At 34.6% G+C, this 21,714-nt stretch overlaps 1 protein-coding gene across 1 annotated transcript in view; it reads left to right on the plus strand.

Moving 5' to 3' along the window:
- Nucleotides 1-21,714, plus strand: part of LOC113225889 (glutamic acid-rich protein-like) — a 30,999-nt gene that overhangs the window by 3,436 nt on the left and 5,849 nt on the right. The window contains exons 3-10 of the mRNA XM_026458353.1: nucleotides 9,598-10,457; nucleotides 10,704-10,869; nucleotides 12,118-12,328; nucleotides 12,910-13,177; nucleotides 13,458-13,561; nucleotides 14,133-14,445; nucleotides 17,901-18,011; nucleotides 21,200-21,351. Of these exons, the coding sequence (XP_026314138.1) occupies nucleotides 9,598-10,457; nucleotides 10,704-10,869; nucleotides 12,118-12,328; nucleotides 12,910-13,177; nucleotides 13,458-13,561; nucleotides 14,133-14,445; nucleotides 17,901-18,011; nucleotides 21,200-21,351 (2,185 nt within the window). The remainder of the gene's footprint in view (nucleotides 1-9,597; nucleotides 10,458-10,703; nucleotides 10,870-12,117; nucleotides 12,329-12,909; nucleotides 13,178-13,457; nucleotides 13,562-14,132; nucleotides 14,446-17,900; nucleotides 18,012-21,199; nucleotides 21,352-21,714) is intronic.

Consider the following 21,714-nt stretch of genomic DNA (forward strand, 5'->3'; position numbering starts at 1 on the left):
TTCATTTCCCGAATTGGTCCCGCCGGGTGTCGAACCCGGGACCTCCGCATCCAGCGCCCACAATGTAAACCGTTAGGCCACCGAGGTCGTCAAAACTGTCATATAAAATTATTTCTAATAATTATGCATTCTTCTTTGTGTCAAAAAATGCCTGTTATAAAATTTCCTATATGCCACATAATTTATTTTATGACTTACTAATGATAAAAGCATTTTTAACGTATTTTAACTTGTGGCATTATTATATCAACGGGTACGAATGGATGCTAATAGCAAATGTAAAATCTTACAGATAATTTCAGAATAGAATAGAAACCATTTATTACAACGCCACAACATAAAAGTTTACACGGAAAGCAAGAATAAAAAAAGACAAAGCTAAAATAAAACAAAAAACAAAATAACAAAATAAATAAACAAGAACTACAAAACAAACATTAAATAGTTAACACAATTTATATAAATATCTTATGTGGCGTATGTAAAAAGATCCACTCAGCTAATGTCACAGCCAAGAAAAGGCTGTCAAGCTGACTTACGATTTTCGCATAATAATTATTATTTTAATTCTTTTTTTTATGCAGACTCATAGCCCCGCACTAGGGAAATCCTGTATAGCGGATGCCATATCGACACATACATAGGTAGGCAACCACAAATTACACCCAAACTCACAAGAAAAATAAATGTAGGCCACACAAATATTTCTCCCGGCCTGGGAATCGAACCCGGGACCTCTGCGTAGCAGTACAACATGGCAACCGGAGGCAGTTAAATTTAATTTACATTAGGAGGTGGATTGTGTTACTATAATGATTCGGCAATAATGGCAAATTAAAATTAAAATACATCATTTACATATAATAATTATATATTTTAATTTGCATTAATATTACTATGCTCACTAATCCGAATGAATGACAGACATTAATCAATTATAATGGGAAATTCAATTTGAAATATACAATTCATTATTGATAATTATGCATCACATTTTAATTTCAAAAAGTGACATTTTCGGTCTTTTAATAAGCGAATGATACAGTAATTAGGTCAATCATTAAAACTAAGGGGAATATTTTCATTATACAATTATCTTAATTTACATCAAATGGACGTTTTATGTCTTGTAACGTGTATTCGATATGTCAAATCATTGCAATACCACATTCCACAAAAATATCGCTACCTTTATACAATAAAGCAAAATTGCAGAATACTGCGATTATGAACTAAACTTTTTTTTATTCGTACTTATGCATTACAGTGTTAGCGCATTTACGCACTACATCTGATCGTATTCGTTCCGAATACGAGACTATACAAATCTAGAAACCTCGGACCCAATGTACACCTAGAGCAAAAATGATACTTCGGATACCTGTGACATTTCGGACCGTCATTTCTGGAGTTCGAAACTGGGGGTCTACTCTCGTACTTCGTCCGATATCCGTCCGAAACAATTACTGTCAAATAAGCCGACAAAATTAAAAGACAAGTACCAAGTATGAAGCTTCATTCGCATAACGCGTCTTTTCATTTGGTCAAGTATTGCTTATTTGACAGTAATTGTTTCCGACGGATGTCTGACGGAGATCGAGAGTAGACCCCCTGATACGAATTGGACGTAGCGCGCAAACGCTCTTATTGAAAAAAGCGATGTATGTAACTTTCCGTTGATTCAATTTCATAACACATTATTTATTCCTGGAGATTTGTAACACAGGTCTAGTTACCTACTACGAACTCCAGACTCTCGCTTAAGGTAGATAACTTTAGACATTATTAAGTCTTGTTTAACATATAATTATAATGTACAATCTTCCTTATGTGAGAGTGAATAAATAAATATCTTATATCTTAACTCTTATTGATGATTGCAAAAAGGCGTGAAGTATAAATGTATGTATGTAAAAACGCAATACAAAGATCCGTAGCAAGCACAGTGAAATTGGTAAGATCTGCTGTCTCAATCCGCAGCTCAGTTGGCAGAACAGTAGCCACGTTGAAGCGACAGATACTGTTTTGAGTCCAGTCGGATCGAAAGATTTTTGTGTTTGTTCTATATTTGTATCAATAATAATAACTAACTAATGAAATGTTTTCACAACTCAGTACAGAGTCCTAAAACTGACCTCTAAAGACATTCATCCCCTAGTTTGCTACAGTTAGAGGTGGAGTATTTTCTTCAAATTTAAATGAGACCACTAAGTACTGAGGTTACCCTTTTTCCAACAAAAAAGAACCATCAAAATCGGTTCACAACAAAGCCAGAGTTATCGCGTAACATACTTACAAAAAAAACACAGTCGAATTGAGAACCTCCTCTATTTTATTGAAGTCGATTAAAAAATAGATGAATCTCATGGTAGTAAAAAGCATAAACGATAAAAATAAAATATTTACAAAAAATATTTTGAAAACATCTCGTCTCCCTTATTAAAGTTATATGATTACAGCCCTAAAGTTTATAACATTTACTTATATTTTAGTAGAAGTAGAATCCTTGTCAAATAGTTCGCCGGGAAGTATTGTCATCTTACTTATTTCTGCCGCTAAGCAGTAATGTAAGCGTTACTGCGTTTTGGTTTTGAAAGGTAACGGTGCTGGTGAAAATACAGGCACTTGAGACTTTCTTCAACTTATGTGTCAGGGTGACGGGCGCAGTGGCAGTGCCCCACAGGTACTTGCGATTTAAAACACTAAGCGGTAGTGGAAATGAGGCGCACGACTTGTTTGTCCCGTTAATTTATGTCATAAAAGAAAAAGATAACTTGCGAATGTTATTGTTCATGATTCCGTTTGTATATGTATAAGATCCGACTCTCGAGTCATAAGGTGTATTAAAAATATCGTCGTACTAAATGAAATTTATGACTTTTGCATGTCCACACCCACGCCTATCATTACTGCGTCTAATGAAATTACGATTGTAATACTGGGTTGTTTCATGAGAGCTCTCCTTTTGAGATGAATAGGCAATAAAGAACTTTTGGGTTACAATTGTTCCATGTGGAACTGAGTACATGGAACTGCTGGGAATAAACCCATACGTTGATGTCACTTAAAATGTCGAATTGGAAAAATATTACATTAGTCTTCAACCATTGTCTATTATTATTATTTTTGTTGAATCCGTGATAGTCTAAATACTTTGACCTACCACTTCTCAATCAGAGGCTGTGGGTTCCGAACCCGACTGACACATCTGAATTTCTTGGAATTTATGTGCGAAATTTAATTTGAAATTTCCGGTGAAAGAAAACATTGTGATGAAATCTACACGTCGAAGAACACAACCCTTAGAAAACGCTTCAGTCCTATATTAACTTTAACATCAAGTACAATCCACAACGCCTACCTAAACCATTCTTATTGAATGTTTATACTTACTTCTTTTTAGAACCCTCCCACGAGAATGTTTGCCGTCTGCTAACTAAAATGCGGCTGTGACAAAATATTTTTTCAGATATATCATAAAAAGCCATAACTCAGTTTTAGAATATTGAAATTGTTTAATGAGCTATGCATCGTTAGAGTATGTTCCGATAACTCAAAAACCATAACTAATTTTAACTGTTTTCAAAAGAGAATTTTGTTCTCTATTTTTTTCTATATGAAACGAACATTTGACCATTTGTCACGTAGCCTCATTTTAGTTAGCGGACGGCAGATGTGTCGGGCCTATAATAACCTCATAAGGTTAAAAAATCCGCCAATAAAGGTCCACCTCTAAATCAGCGTCATGATTTAGAGGATATATTTGATAAATTTTAAAAGACTTCGCAATCGAACCCACAAGCACCACAATTTCTCTCTTTCATAGTTATAGTCATAGTAATTCTATTTTATTTAAGGTTACAGTTTTATCATGCCTAAGTACGGTTTATTAATATATTGTAACAAAATTGTTTACTCATTATTGGTCAAGCAGAGTGTACGTGTTTAGGCTTACATTCTAGAGTAGAACCAGCAGTAATGTTTAAGCTTTTGTTAAGGAGTGAATATAAACTGTTTTGTACATTTAATAAAGAAATAAAATAAAAACCGTGTGAAGTCCCAAATCCAAAAATTTGGGTAAGGGTGGCTTGAGAGGAGACCCGTCTCCAGCAGTGGAACGTATAAATGGCTTGATGATGATGGTTGAAGAGTAATATCATCTCAGTCAGCCGTGACCATGGGAGTTGTAAAGAGTACGAGACGTTAGTTCGTGCGAAAAACAAATGAACCTACAGGATTTTTGATCCGAAAAAACACAAAATAATAACAAACTTTAGAACTCGATGTAAATGCACGACATCAACCAATTGCCCAATAAAGCCTAAATGTTCCACTCACTTTCCATTCCAGTCGCACTTTATACAAAAATCCGTGTCTAGCTTACGTACCACGTCACGTCCGTAACGTGGGTGGGTAACGTCAGAAGAAATACGCCACTAGGGCACTATTTGATTCACAACTATTTTCATAGTTGCATAATTTAATTTGACGCTGTTTTCAATACCCATCAAAGTGACTTTGGTTTTGGAATAAACAAATTACGATCTAAGTCAAGTCTAAAGATACGATTCATCAAATACTTTAAAGTTTTCTTGTTTCTTTTTTTATTAGTTTCTCTATCTAAAAACTACTATTTTTTATTAACGTTATCATATGTCATGTCAACGGCATCACAACAGCACAATATTCTGTTCAACGCGAGTTAATTTCAAAGTATATTCTAGAAAATCTGTTATTGGCCGTAGTTATTGATCTCTATGTATATTTTAATTGTAATAGGCTATTTATTGATTTTCTTTAATAAATGAAATAATAATAAAAAAGAAGTTCATTTCATTGTAAAAGCAGGAGTGTTTTATTTCTTGATGTATCTGCCAATGGCTGCAAAAAAAGAAGACTTAACACATTAATTTCTAAATATTTGTCTAAGTATTTTAAAGAAATCTATACATTTATTTATATTAGTTATATATTTTTTGAAATGTATGCAGTTTAATTATTTATTTTAGTTATATTGACCTTTTTTTATATTTTTAATGGCGGCGCCCACATACAGCAGTTGGGTTAGCATAACAGGACGCGACTTGCGCGAGAGCGACATAACGATCAAGATCTCTATGCGAGAATAGCGTATCTCGCGCTTTATGTCGCTTTCGCGCAAGTCGCGTCCTGTTGTACTAGTCCTACAGGATCCATGTTGATACTATTTTAATTTGTTACCCAGGGTAATATAATATAGATAAATAATATAATAAAATCACATAATATGATCATACATTAAACGTGCTTTTAATTAAAATCATAAAAACAATACGAACTACATACACGAAACAAATTATGCAAATGTGAAAATTTATAACTGTCCTATTTAAGCATAAAAATATTAACGACTAATTTTGTTCATAGAATCTTTAAACGTCTCTCCTGAAAAGTTGTCATTTTACAGAGGTGGCCTTATTACACCAGGGTAGGTACGATTTTAAGGTCGCTGTGGATGAGAGCATTAAATACGTTGACTTTACGTCAGGATAGAATCGACATCATCGATTTTATTGATTACATTTGCCATGGTTGTCAGGATCGGACTTGCTGATACGGTCATACGTAGCTTCTCGGCTTATAGCTTTTTGTACATTATTCTTCATTGTACTAAGAATTGAATTGGTGAAAGTGCTGACACACACGATGTGATCATAGATTTTTTTTAATCCTATCCTAATAGCAAAAATGCACTGCCAACCATTATTACTTGGAGAGTACCTTAAGTACCTTAAGGGCGCCTCCAAATTAGTAGTTTGGAGCGGCAGCCGCGCGTCTGTAGCGCTTCAGTAATTTTTGTTCACAAAGGGCGTGTTACCATTGTGTCGTAACGTGTTATTTATCTTTGGAGGACTGTCGCGTTTAGCCTGTTCCAATATTACGACTATCTGTCGTGACTGTGTCGTGGACGTTTGTTTTATCTTTGAACGACTGTCGTGTCTAGCTGTTCCCACTGGATCGTGACGACTATTTATCAGTACACGGCAGCCGCCTTGTCGTTTGGATCAGGACAAACAGGATCGTTTTAAGCTGCGATTGTCTGTCGTCACATTTTTATCGTGACTTTTTATTTATAATCGAACGACTGTCGTTCTAGCTTTTCCTATTATCCTATTATCACGACAATCTGTTGTAACGTCAAAAAATCGTGAACAACAGTTAATCGTGTTGTTCTATGTATTAACTTCATTTAAATATACAAGTCACGACACTTTAAACTGCACGATTATCTGTAGTCACGACACAATGGGAACGCGCCCTCATTGTGACTGCAAAAGTGGCGCGCGTGTTACGACAGTGGCGCTGTAACTGCGTTTCTAAATATTGTATAAAAATTAATAATGGCACCAGCGCATTTATAAGCGTTAAGTTTGAAGGCCCCCCAAGAAAAACTAGTACCTATATAAAAAAGTAGTTTAAAACAATGAGAGATCAAGTGGATTCGGACATTACGGATAATTCCTACTATACTTACCATTACCTTTGCGCACATATGGCGTTAATATCACAATAACATTACGAATATCGTATGAAACAAAAGTAGAATGTTTTCACAAATGTACATATAAAATTTTAATATGTATAATGTAACGCTGTCGTCGGTCCATCAATTTCGTTTTATTATTTATTTTCCCGACACTCCAACGAGGACTATATTTCGGAGTGCATAATATCTGTAACTGTTGATATATCCACATGATGACGTCAACACCTGCCTGAAACTTTGGCAGGAGACACGGGAGCGAAATAATTGACTCTCCACCGATTTCAACTTTGTTAGTCTGGAGTGTACCGCGTTACGTGGTTGCACGTTCTACGTACGGAATGGACTTTAGCCTTCCATTTTGAAATTGAAACTCTTTTGTTTTTCTAGTGGTCACTGTTTTGGAAGAATCTAAATTTGAATTTTGTGTGATCTTGTGTTTGTGTTGTGCTGGGGGACTGGAGATTTTTTGTCACGTTTTTGATTGGTAAATTTTAAGGTAGAGTACGTAATACATGTTTTGGAGTAATAGCACAAAACTGATTTATGTCCGATTATCGATTACAAAAAAATAGTGAAATAACGGTCTTCAGGACCTCTGTCTATGACTGGAAATTTTCGAACACTACAAACAAACTAGACTCATTTTACGAGTCATTAAGAAAAATCAAAAAGTGTTTCAACAGGAATGCAAAAATAGAAGACAACAAACAAAACAATCAGTCGCTAGCTGGTTGGAAACGGAAATTAAAAAAACGCATACAAAAAAAAATCAGCTTTCGCATCATGACGTTCCAATAAACGTTGGAGTTGAGATATTTCGAGCGAACGCCAAGCATTCGATATTTTTAGAGAGGACAGACTTTTACAAAATAAACCGTGGAGTTACGATGATTTATAAGAGATCTTCAACTTGATCGTGTTCCATGGAAATTTATTTCATTACTATAAATAGCAGCCTAATTAGGTGAAAGGAAATTTTCTGCGATGTTAAAGAAATTATATTATTATAATTCTATGTAATATGTTCTAGAAATGAAACGAAGGAGTGGACAAAAGAAAAGCTGGCAGAACTCTTCCTTTAGCTACGCTAGCCACTAGGTGTTCCGTTTATATTTATTTTATTAATTAAATATATAATAATAATAATAATAACGCACACACTCAACATAGCCCCGCACTAGGGAAACCCTGTGTCGCGGGTGCCATGGACACACATAGACAACCACAAATTACACCCAAACTCACGAGAGAAATAAATGTAGGCCATACAAATATTTCTCCCGGCCCGGGAATCGAACCTGGGACCTCTGCGTGGCAGTCCGGCATGGTAACCGTTCGGCCACAGAGGCAGTTATACCTATACATTATACATTATATACCTATACATTCAAAATATTTAAATCTGACTTTGCCGACCGATATTTGAAAGAATATTATTGTTATAAACAAATAGTAGCTCTTAACTTTGAACGTTTCAGTTAAAACTACACTGAAACTGTGTTGTTTAACAAGGAACCGTTGTAAATAGCGAAGGTCGGCCATCTTGGCAGCGGCCATGTTTATTTACGTCGAATGCCATCAGAATGCACCCGCGCAGGGCCGTAGCACGTGTTTCCATCAGTTTTCATAGTATAAGGTCATTCGAGGTAATTACAAAGATTTATTGACTATTATGCAATGTCGTAGCACGTCTCAAACATAAAAAACATCTAGGATAGCTTAGTCCCTCTTGAAATATTTATATTGACGACCTCGGTGACCCAAGGGCTTACATTCTTGGCGCTGGATGAGGTGCTACCGGGGTCAACTCTCGGAAGGATTCATTTGGTAAATGTTACGTTGCTAGTGCACTCATTGTACAGGAATTCCCTAATTAGAATACCTGGTTTTCTTGGTTGGTTTCGTGGTGTGATCATCTGGCACGTTATCAATATTATAACATTGTAGATTTATTTTATCATCTATTTTGTCGTATTTTCAAAGATATGTAACATCATTATTTAAAAAATTACATTACTTAAATTACTTTGGTATATGTTTTAGTTATTGAGTATATAACCAGAAATAGAGACAAAATAGGGGTTATCCATCCCTGGCAACTCATCGGGCAAATGGGTCTTATATCACTTTTAAATATCATTTAAATATCTCGTTTGCGCTGAAATCACAAATTAGAAAGCTGAAATAGCACAGCGCTAACAACTGACCTGTGATTACGTCTCCGTATATTCCAAAAATATTCTGTATTTATTGTATAAAGATAATATAGCTAACAATGGGGGGCTGTTCCATCCGGTAGTGTGGGAAAAACAGCAAAACATTCTAATTACAAAATAAATGGAATCACATTTCATCGGTAATTAAATATTAAATATGTAACTTTGCAATTTTCGTCCATTATAGCAAAGCTCAAATTAAAGTGGTCGTGTTGAAGTGAAACAATTGACGATACCCGTCAATTGTTTCGAATTCGGGCTGGCCAATCGGAGCGCAGTTGTCACCATAAATGGTTATAGTTTTCAAACAAATTAAATGACATTTCATCTCTATTTCTGATTATATACTGGTTTTAGTACTTAAGGGTACTAGGATAGGTATGTAATATTTATGCGGAGAATTCAATGCTAAAACTACACGGTCACTACGTCATTTGTGTTTTAATTCATTACAATAAAAATCAGTTTCATTCTAATTCAGAAATAATAATACAAAAATAAATACTATACCTCTACACAAAGTTATATTGATCAGATACCGACATTTACTACACACTTAAGTTTCCTTGAAACCTTATGTATATTTTAAAATGGAGAAAACTTGTTCGATGCTTAATTATATACAATAATATAAGCATTATTCTACTTTTTCCTCTTTATAACATTTATTTACATCTATTATGATGTAAAAATTTAAATTGAAATGAGATGTAAAAATTTGGCAAACATAATAAACATTGGAAGAGACCAGACATTAATAACACTATTTTTTTAACTTGACGTACTTACCCTTAATTCTACACTAAAACAAATGGTGGTTAAGCATACTGGAAAATTAATTTATTTTATTTATAGCTACCTTGAAGAAACAATCCACCGTCAGAGACAAAGCAGAAAACGGTGTATCGGAAACCGTTGAAGAAAATCTCGTAAAGCCTTCAGCAGCGAAGCTTGCAGATAAGTCTAAAATAGGCGAAGAACGAACGTCCAAGTTTGCAAAATCAGCTTTAAAATCTATAGACAAGATTCCAAAGTTAGAAGACAAGCTAGGTCTTAACGACAAAAAGGATACAACACCAACAAACAGCACGAATAATAAAAATAACGAAAAAGTGCCAGAAAAACCAACACTAAAAAGTGTAAGGACAATCGATGCTGACAAAGGAAAAGAAAAATCTGTTACAATAGTTGATAAAAGAGGCGCTGAGAAGAACGGAACAACGCCAACTAGTAAAGTTGTTAATGACAAACCATTAAATAAGATCAATGCAAATGACAAAGCAAATGAAAAACCAGTAACCAAAATAAATACTGTTGCTAATGAAAAACTATTGAACAAAGCCAACCAAAAACCACTTTCCAAAAATAATACCGTTGCTAATGAAACGCCATTAAATAAAAAAAATAATACCGTTGAAAAGTCTATAAACAAAACCCCAACAAATGATAAAACTGACAGAAATAATACAGTGAACGAGAAACCAAATAACAAAACCATCATCGACAAAGTTTCAAAAACAACTGTAAATGATAAATCGCTTAATGATAAGTCTGTTAATAACTTTGCAAGTAAAGATTCTAAGATAGATGTTAAACCAAACTTAAAAACAACTGAAAAGGTGAAAGTAGAGCCTAAAACAGAAGGTAAATTAGAAGACAAAAAAGACAAAACAGAAATGGCAACCAAACCACCACTAGAAAAGGGCCCTTCCAAGGTGAGTACAGACTTAATTCATGTGTCTCTAAGTATATATTGTTGAATGGTATTGTACTTTAAAGTAGGTACGATTACTGAAAATTATGACGATATAACAAAGCTCTTGATGTGCATATAGGCAAAATCTAAATGCAAATAAACTTTGTGTTAACTGTAGTTCGTCGGCACAATTATTTTAATGTGAATTGCCAACTCCATAAATATACGAAATGTGACATAGGTTTTAAAACTTTTATGTTTGCAGCTCCCACCACGAAAACCATCACTTCAGAAGCAACCTTCAAAGGATGATGTTCCAGTAAAGAAATGGAGGGATCCACTACACGAGCGTGTTAAAAACAATATTGATAAGACGCTGTCCGATGAAATTCCTAAGGGGCACACTCTTACCAAGAATGAGAGTTTGAGAAGTGAGTATCGTGGTTTTAAAGTATTTTCTTTAACATTTAATTAGTATTTTTAAAATCATGAGGACAGAAAAGCGGATTTCTCATTTACTAGCAATTTGAGGTTTTAGTGCAGGAAATACCTGGGCATTTAGATATTTTTCTTGATTAGCGATATCCATCTTCAAAACTTTTCAATTATAAATTTTCAATATAATATAGTGCATTTCTTCCATCTTTAATGTACGTTATAACTTTAGATCCACATTGGAGAATCAATATCCTAGAATAGACGGCTATCCTAAATAGACTAGAACCATTATGTGACACAAAACATTGACACACTGATACTTACTATACTGATTTATAATTAGCATTCTGAGTGATTGCTTGTTCGATCGACGCAAGCGCACTAAATATATTTGACTCGATTTTGGCAATCACCATTGAGTTACACGAGATATTGTGCCGAAGATGACCCCATACAATAAATTACTTTGATCTCATGAAAAAAGGAGTACAGACTTTCATTGATTACTTCAGATTTAAAAAAACTAAAACCTTCTGTCAGTAACTTTTAAGATTAATTGAAAATAACCAGTATAGTGCATACTTTATTATTTTCTTGTTATTCAGAGGTATATACATATATCTGGTGTGTGCAAAATATATCTTTATTTTAAAACATTCCTCGTTACCTTTTGATCTCTTGTGCGCCAGACGATTTGTGGTCTAAGTGTGATCCAAAATAGTCACAGAGAAGTTCCGCGTGCGTCGCCTGCTCACATCAGGTGTGAATGCCGGAATGCTGCAGTTCAGATCAAAGTGACTGCAATTACGAATTATAACTTTATCCATATTTTAGGAGATATATTTTCCAGTGTTTATTGTTTAGTGAAATTTTAAAAATCTATATTTTGAATATTTATTGAATGTGTGTAGCATATCCTGTGATTCGTATAAGTGTCGTAAAGTGAGATTGTGATTATTAATAATGGCTGATCAAGAGGATGATCATGGTCATTTATTTAAAGGTATCGTTAATTTTGATAACACCCTTAATACTTGCATAATGTGAGTTTTATTCTAAAAGCTACAACGGCTTTGTAAAAACTTGACTTGACTTGTGCCATAACACGATATACATATATAGTTTTTTATATAATAAGTGTCCATAAGATTAATTAATAAAATAAAAATTATTAGGATTCTTTACACAAGAGTTAACCCTGATTGAGCACCGCAATCTAATATAATTTATTTTCCACCCAGGCTTATTGAAGCCAGTACCGCCGCCCATGCCTCCACCGTTGCCGCCGAAGATGCCACCACCACCGGAATTCAAAAAAGCCCCAATTGACCCCCAAAAACTGAAGAAAATAGAGTCACTTCGCAGCAGACCCAGGAAACGACCAGATTGGAGCGACATGATGAAGGAAGTGGAACAGGGAAAGAAGTTGAAACATGTTGTTACTAATGATAGGTATGTATGTTAACTTTAATGAGAAAATTAATGGGCCCGCTAGTCTTCACTAATGTTGAATGATGTACATTCTATAATATCATGTTAAATATGCAATAGAAGAATAATGATACAATAAAGAAATATAACGAAACATCTGTAAAAGTGACTGTAACAATATTTAGTTTTTAATTCGTTGACGGGTGAAGACCCCTAATAAATAAATATATTGAAAAATAACAATAAACACTCAATTTGTCAAAAAGTAGGAACGAACTTCAAAGTAACCGAAAGATGACCTCATACTCCACATAATGTTTATTGAGCGAAATTTCAGCAGTCTTCCAATTTTATTGTTCGTAAAAAAGTAACGATTGCCAACTAGTGCCAAACACGCCTCGACATAGCGTTCTTGTGTCGAGCTTTATTTTAATTTAATAATTTAATTTACTAAAAATAAACACAGCTGTATAAAATGGAGCTACATATTCCAAAACCGCCTCCACCTCCGCCCTCAACTCCGTATGTATTTCAAGTAATAAACTTTCTAACATTTTTATAAAAAAGATTTTCCAATACATTATTTTCTCCAATATTTTCAGATCCAGTCCAATCATTACCAGAAACACAGTCGTTAAGAACAAGGACCAATTCATTTTCGAGTCAGAGAAGCCCAATTCTCACAATGACCTGCTGAAAGAAATTTCTAAAGGCATCAAGCTAAAGAAGACAAAAACTAATGATAGGAGTAAACCCAACTTGGAAGGTTTGAGGAAATTCAGAAGACAAATGACGATTGAAGAACAGGTCCAAAAGTCAATGTCACAGGCCAATTTAGCCGCATCGCCTTCAGGAGTCAATTTGGCAGAGGTATGTTCGCCAAAAAAACAACCTAGCACAAACCACCCAAAAACATCCTAAATAACAAAACAGTACAACTATGGGACAACTGAAAGTTTCGACTCGTTTAGAAGATTCGTTCAAGACTTGAACAAGCTTTTTAAATAACATTTTGTAAATGATGTCAATGCAGACAAAAATCAATACAATTTATTTATTATGGATATAAAAATCTTTCTAAAACTTTAATCTAACATCTGAGAAAAACGTATTAAAAAATATATACTTATTAATTATAAATTAATTACAGGTCCCTCCACCTACAGAAGAAGAAGAAATTGATGAAATGGATGATATTGACAAAGTAAGAGATGATCTTCAGTCTACGAAACAACTTCTAGCTATTGAACTTAGGTATGATATTAAATACGTGCAATAATACTTTATTCTACTTCATACGAACCGTATCGTCAATATGGTCTCAATTAATATAAGTCCCTCGAAAACGCCCTTACCTGTCCTGATTCTTTTATATTTCTCTCTTTGTATACTCTACATCTACCTAAAAATCACCATGTTATCACTTATGCCTAAACCTACTCGGGAATATTCTACAATTACTTCCGCAGGCCCATGCCTCTTAGCATCCTTTGGCATTTCTGTCTTCGAGCCCTATGCTTTTCGTCTTTTCTTAATATTACAATTTCTTCACACCGTCATCTTTTCATCTCTTCTTTTCCCTTTTTTTATATATGTGTAGTTTTATTTAATGTACAACTATAATACATTTTTCCTTTTAGTTTCACATATTACCCTTCTTAGGTTTTTCCTGGTATTTGTGTCGCTTTGCGACAGAGTCGTCACAGAATAATGGATTTTAAGAAGCCCTAGAAAGTAAATGAATAAGCTTTATAATGATGCAGGTACACAATACAAGGTACACAAGCAGTCAGTTTTTAATTCCGCATATATGTTCTAATTACAGAAACAAGGAAGCTCAAGAAAGAGAAAATAAACGTTTGTTAACTAGAATACAGAACTTAGAAGCAGAGTTAGCTAGAGAAAGAGCTATTATCAAACAAGAGCAACATAAGACTGTTATATCGGTAACAGATGCATATGATGAGAGACTGGTCAATAACCTTAAGATGGAAGTTGAAAAGACGAAGGAAAACGCTGATAGTTTGGAGAAACAGTACTTGGATGCTGCCGAACAAAGAGACGCAGCTTTGACTGAATTAGAGGAAGTTAAAAGGAAGAACGCTGAGTTGGAGAAAAAATTGGAACAGGCACTAGCGGTAAGTAAATTGCGGGAAAGAACACTAAACAGTAGAATTATTAAATTACTAAAACAATAAAAGCACTACTGGTTTTAGGTATAATATTCATTTTACTAAAAAACAATAGGTACGGTACACTTATCTTACAATGCAATTAAACAATGCATTAATAATTGGTAAATTCTACTCTTAAAAGTATCAAATTAAAAAGGCTCTTCGTTTAATTCTGAGACGTAACCAGGACGGTTCTTCTTTTAGTTATACGACTGACGACTGTACCATAACAATAAGAAAGTGTTTATGGAGATCTACGATGAAATATAAGGACCGCAACTAACACATCTAATGCTTGGCTAACTTTCCAGAACAATATGGAGGAACTAGCGTTAAACGAAGAACCATTATCATTCTACCAGAAACGCCAGCTCGATTTCGAGAAGCAGTGTAGGTTCCTGAACATAGACGTTAATTCTGATGAAGCTCATAGCTTGCGGAAGAGCGCTGCTACTAACAATCTTGCTTCTAATGCTTTTGCTAATGCTGATCATGAGGTAACATTCTATTATTTAAAATCATTAATCACGATCAACTGTAGGTACAATCAATCAACCCGAACACATAATTAATCCATTAGTACGTCTTAAGGCGACTATAGCTGGCCATACGTTAGAAATCATATATGTGAGAGTCAACAAAAATATAGAATATACAATACCGGTGGTTTATAAAAAAATACCGATAGTGCTCTGCGCTCACACTCTATATCCATAATCATCTTTGAGGTCGTCGGCAAAATAGTGTCCTAACTATTCCAAATGGCTAACCCATAATAGAGATTCATTAAATAACACCAGAAGAGTATTTGTACGATTCTTCTTACTCTCTAAAGAACATATTCTCGGACTTTTTGACATCATGTACTAGAACATGAGAAGTTACATACCCACATACCTTAATAGTTTTTTTTCGTGCACTGATCGATGGAGCCAGCTAATATAATTAAATAAGATATACTTGTATATAACGCAAATGCAAAACAACTTTTCATGACAGAAGCAGATTCTACGAGCGAATTAGTCAAAAACTTATTTATGCTTAAATAAGAGAGTTATAAAATTTCACACATAATTTTGTTTAATGTAGTTCGTATTATTTTTATGACTTTTCATTGATAAAAGCACTTTTGACGTATAATCACAATATGTGGCTTTATTACATCGAGTATATAACCAGAAATAGAGACGAAATATCATTTAATTTGTTTGAAAACTATTCTGCCATATCATTACTGTGACAACTGACTCTGATTGGCTAGACCGAGTTCGAAACAATTGACGAGTGTCGTCAATGGGTGTCGTCAACTGTTTTACTTCAAATCGACCAGTTAACTTGAGCTTTGCTATAATGGACGAAAATTACAAAATTACATATTTAATATTTAATTACCGATGAAATGTGATTCCGTTTGTTTTGTAATTAGATGTTTTGCTGTTTTTCCCACACCACCGAATAGTACAGCATGGCATTGTTAGAGATACTATCTTTATTACAATAAATACAGAATATTTATTGGAATATACGGAGACGTACACACAGGTCATTAGTTGGCCTGTCTATATTTCAGTGCAAACGAGAGTTGATATTTATAAGAGCTCTATCGCTAATGTGTTACCAGGAATATATGGTCCTTATTTCGTCTCTATTTTTGGTTATATACTCGACGCTTTATTATAAGAAGGATTAGCGCTTTTGCGCATTGCATCCAATTCGTTCCGAAACCAAGTCATGACCGAATGCATGAACCGAATACATGGTATTTGTATTTTCTCGGATTGGAATCGGACTTAGTGCACAAGCGACATCCGAAGTGGGTCCGAGTTTTCTAGATTTGTATAGTCTAGGCGAATGCAACAAATAAGAATCGGATACAGTGCGCAAAAATAGCAACAGTGCCGGACATCGTAACTTTTTTATCAACGTTCGTTACAACGTTAATCATTACATATTAATTTAAGATTTTTATCGTTTAAATATTGTAATCATTCTGTACAAAATAGATTTTATTTATCATTCAATTGATGATAAAAGTATATGCAAAATCCATAAATAAATACGTAGTTATTGTTTTTTTTTTAACCGATTTCAAAAAAAAGGAAGAGGTTCTCAATTAAATTGTATATTTTTGTGTTTCCGACGCATGAGAACCGATTTCAATTATTCCTTTTTGTTGAAAAGTGGGCACCTCAGTAGTGGTCTGATTCAAAATTGAAGAGAAACCAAAATAAGTGATGAATCCGGTTTATTGGAATTCACCCACTTTCCGTTATCCGATTTCCATAAAACTTGGCAAATAGATGTAATACCCCAAAGTTTTGAGGTCGGTTTTTTTATAAAAAAGTAATTATATATTATAATGCATTTCATTTACCACAAAAACTACAACTGCTTTATTGGCAATTTCGGTGGGCTTGCGGTAAACATAGATGAGGAATTCCCAGTTCCGATTCTCGGTAGAACCAGTCGGAGATACGAACTTTTAGTATGAGTGTTTGTTTGTTTTGTGTGAACATATTTGCGTTGATAAAGTACTCATATGACCAGACAATTGCAGAGATTGCCTGCCACATAAAAAAAAAAACATTTTTGTAAGGTTATCGATAAATATACAAGAGGTATTATTAGATTTAGTAGCAGTTGTGAAAAAGTTCATCCACGGAACTAATACCACCTTACCTATTCTACCGCCAAGCAATAATGCGAGCACTACAACATTCCGGTGTTGGTGAAATTACAGGCACATGGAACTTGTCAACTTTTTTTTAATAATATCAAGTGACGGGACGAACAAGTTATGCGCTTGATGGTAAGCTACACAGCCTGTCCATAACAGTTGCTGTGCCACTCAGAGCTTTAAATCGCAAAGATCTGAGGGGCACTGCCACTGCGCCGGTCACCATGAGACGTAAGTTGACAAGTCACATGACGTGCCTATAATTTCACCAACACCCCTGTCCTTTAAAACCGGAACACAGTAATGCTGGTATTACAGCTTGGCGACAGAAACAGGTAAGGTGGCAGTACTTCCCTGGACGAACTCTTTCACAGGGAGCTCTACTGCTACTAAATCTACTAAAACTTTGCCATTTAAAGCAATGAGTGACACTACAACTGTCATGATAGGCGTGTCGATTACTGCCAAGCGTTCGACCTATTCATCCCGTCGCTTGATATCATTAAAAAATATGACAATTTCATGAAAAAGAATGAAGAAGTTTTGACCACAACTAGGCTATTAATCAGTGAACACAAGGATCAATCGTGACTCTTGTCATTTAAACATTGCCCAAGAACCAATAAAGATTCTTTTTTAAGTGCCGCCGTCGTGGTTGTTGTAGTAGGTAGACGTTGCATCCTACCATGGTAGCCAGAGATGTAATTTTTTGCCCTTATTAAGAAGAGTTGAAATGTTTCAGGGCATAATGCCAACCATTGCTGGATCGAGACGATCAAGTCACGCTATCAGACAACTCTCCGTTACCAAAGATGACAGCTTCGAAGAGGAGTCGCTTTCAGAGGAAGAAGAGGTATATTTTACCTAGTATCTAAAAATAAAATAAAAATCATAATAAGAATTTTATTAACAAATTACACTTTGTAACAAATTTTTAAAAGGTTGGTTTTAAGTGTTCTTTATTCAATGTCAGAATGTTTCACCACTATGTTATTCAATTATTTTTTGTGAAATTACTCCACTAGTTTGTTCTTATTATTAATACAAAGATCAAACACTTAGGAAAAATCCTTCGATCCGGCCAGATTCGAACCGACGTCTTCTAGCAAACCGTGCCAGACGCTATGCCAACTAAGCCACGGAACGAACCAGCGGACCTCATGAATTTCTCTAGGTGTTTGTCGGGCGTAGCGCCATCTATGAGAAATCTATGAAAGTATTTCGTCATGAAAGCATTTAGCCGACCGGATCGCAGGATTTTTTTCTAAGTGTTCTTCAAGTTCAAGTCAAAGGGTCGTATTCTAGAACTCTACTCAATGCTCAAGTCAGGATTGCACTGGAAACACAAGCACTGGCTTATTATTATATTATATATTATTATACGGCCCTAATGGCAGGAACTTGAGTGTGATTTCGAGTACTTTAAACCATACTCAAATCCTGACTTGAGCATTGAGTAGAGTTGTAGAATATGACCCTAAGTGTATCTTTCTAGTAATAATTATAAGGTTGGTTGTAGTTTGACAGTATTGGTTTATATTTAATTGAACAGAAAATTGGTAGAAAAGAGTACTAGTTTGAAAATTTGGTGTTTCGTGGCTGTCACCGTGGTATTTACTAGGATACATAGTGATGTTTACATAATCTCTTTGCCATAAATTTGTTGAATTTTGGTTGAAATATAGATACTTATTGATTTGAAATATAATGTTCCCTTTTTGTCTAAATAAATAGACACTCGAAAATATATTTATTTATATTTATTATATTAGGCAAAGGTTGTTCAAAAATGTCTCATTAGAAATCACTAGCGGCGACGAATACCAAAAGCCAGTACAAAGATCTATAACAAAAACACATAGGAGACTTTCGACGACTCGGTAACTGAATCCGTAGCTCAGATGGTTAGAGCAATGCTACGGTGCAGCATGTTCAAGTACCACAGGGTCGACAAAATTTCTCTGTGTGTTCGATCTTTGTGTTCATAACCATAACAAAACTAGTTGGAGTTATTTCATAAAAAAATCTCAATAAATCGAGTTCTCAGGTTTACGCGATTGTTACACATAGGAAATGAAACTATTTTTCCGGATTTAAATCGCGTATATTTGTTTTTCCAAACAAACCGACGTTTCGGGCCCTTTACAGATCCCATGGTCACGGTTGACTGAGTTGGTACACTCTTCAACCAGTTATGTCTATATATGCGAAGTATTTGTACCCGCGTCAAAGAACATATAGCTGATGTCAAACACCGTCGCGTAAACAAGTCGTCTGCAGTCTGCGAGCATGTCACGGATAAACCTACACATTCAATGAAGTTTGACAAACCCCAGGTCCTTGCAAAAGAAGTCCGTTATCTACCCAGGATGCTGCGAGAGGCCATTGAAATTAAAAAACATCCTAATTTCAACAGGGAATATGGTTTCTCCCTACCACCAGTTTGGGATCCAGTATTTCCTCTAATGAAAAATCCCAAACACGTCGAAAAATCACAAATAAGACTTAAGACTGCAGTACTAATTAATATGTTTTAGTTTATTCTAATTTCTATTAATAATTAATAATAAATTAAACTTAATAAAAATTCATGTATAAATAATTTGTAAAACTTAATGTAGCGTAAATTGGAATGTTTTCTTTGTAAAATAAAAAATAAGGTATTTATTCAATTAATAACTATTGTAACTATAGCGAAAAAATAGGGTGGTTTGCATTAATATTAGACATAACTGGTTGAAGACTGTACCACCTCAGTCGACCGTGACCATGGGACCTGTAAAAGGCCTGAAACGTCGGTTTGTTTGAAAAAACAAATATACGCGATTTAAATCCGGAAAAATAGTTTCATTTCCAATCTCAATAAATATTTATTTTTTGCTATAGCGCGCAAATTTCAACTTTTCAATGTCCTGACCACAAAAATAAAGTTTTTACATGAAAATGAAATTTTTTCTTGTTTTCATTTTGGAACTAATTAGAAATAATAGATTGTACAAGTGCATAAAATGCGTCATCTTACCCGAGACGAGTATGTGTGGGTACATTATAGGTGGATACTTAAGTTGAGGGTAAAATGAGTTTTATAAACGAGTTATACACTCTGCTTTTCACTTCGATTGCGAGGAAATTAAACAGCAATATTACAAATAACACAGCTCTTGCCAAGAGAAAATAAGAACTTCCAGCCAATGTACTACCTTTTTTTCTACACATGACTCACGTCGGACTACATAATGATCAGTATCATATTTTACAAGCTTTTATTTTTTACGCATTTCTATTTCTTATAACTTATTAGAATTACTATTGCCTACTTTTTTAATTTTGTAACATAACACGGATTAAAAAAAGAAAAGTAAAACTTTATTTTACAAAGTTCTAGTGTGCGTGGCTGTTGGCGCAGGCGTCATTGCCTCGGTCTTAAACGACAATTTTATTCTATGCCCTAGAGCATAAAATCCTATTTTATGCAGCCTACACCCAGCATAAATACGAACTTTAAGAGCATGAGAAACGAAAATGATATTAATAACTCAGATACAAAAATTGTGTTACATGGTCTCATCAACGTGTACCGTTGACTTCATAAGTAGTAGTAAATAATGTATTTCATATTTCATATTTCATATTTCATATTTATTTATTGCATTTCTACATGTATCATGTATCTTGGATTTTGGAATGTTCCTTGTGAACATGAAAGTTACTCTAGTTTTAACAAGTAAGTAAAGCATGAAACAAATCAAACATACCTCAGATGACAGTAATTTTTGCCTGCGTGGCATATGTTTTTTTATCGCACACACTCATAGCCCCGCACTAGGGAAACCATGTATCGCGGATGCCATGGACACACACATAGACAACCACAAATTACACCCAAACTCACGAAAGAGAATCGAACCTGGGGCCTCTGCGTGCCAGCATGGCAACCGTTCGATCACGGAGGCAGTTAGTAGTAGTAGTAGTAAGTAGGTACTTATTGATTTCTTTATTGCCGTCTATCAAAGCATCAGGGTGATTATTTGTGTATTACAGGAGGAAAGTGAAGAAAAGAAGCAAAAACGAATGGAAAAGGAAGTACGAAATATGAAAAACAAGATACGACACCTGAAAGAGAAACAAGACCAAATGAAGAGAGAACGAATGGGTTACAAGATGGCGCTAAAGAATCAACAAGCTGCGCTCAAGTCAGTTGCGTTTCTTGGCCTAATATTAGTTGTAAAAAAGGCCATTGATTATCGACACGTAGCTATTAACTTCTTTGTATCTTTAAAGACTTAAAAGATAAACAACCGAAACAAATTATTAACAAATCTATTAACATTAATCTAAATATTAGTGTCATTCACAATATAAATAAGCTTTATCGAAATAATAAATCAATTTCATAACAACTCGACAACCACTTTTTAATTTTTTTTTAGAACTTTCGCATTGTCTTTTTTCTGCTCTCTACCCTTGTGCACTATCTTCACTAAGTTTCCGAGTAACAAATAAATGTTTTATATTTTGGACATTGTCATTCATTTTTTTCAAGGAGTTAAGTATAT

Source organism: Hyposmocoma kahamanoa, unplaced genomic scaffold (genome assembly GCF_003589595.1).
Source record: "Hyposmocoma kahamanoa isolate Upper Pololo Valley unplaced genomic scaffold, ASM358959v1 180, whole genome shotgun sequence".
Classification (NCBI taxonomy): Eukaryota; Metazoa; Arthropoda; class Insecta; order Lepidoptera; family Cosmopterigidae; genus Hyposmocoma; species Hyposmocoma kahamanoa.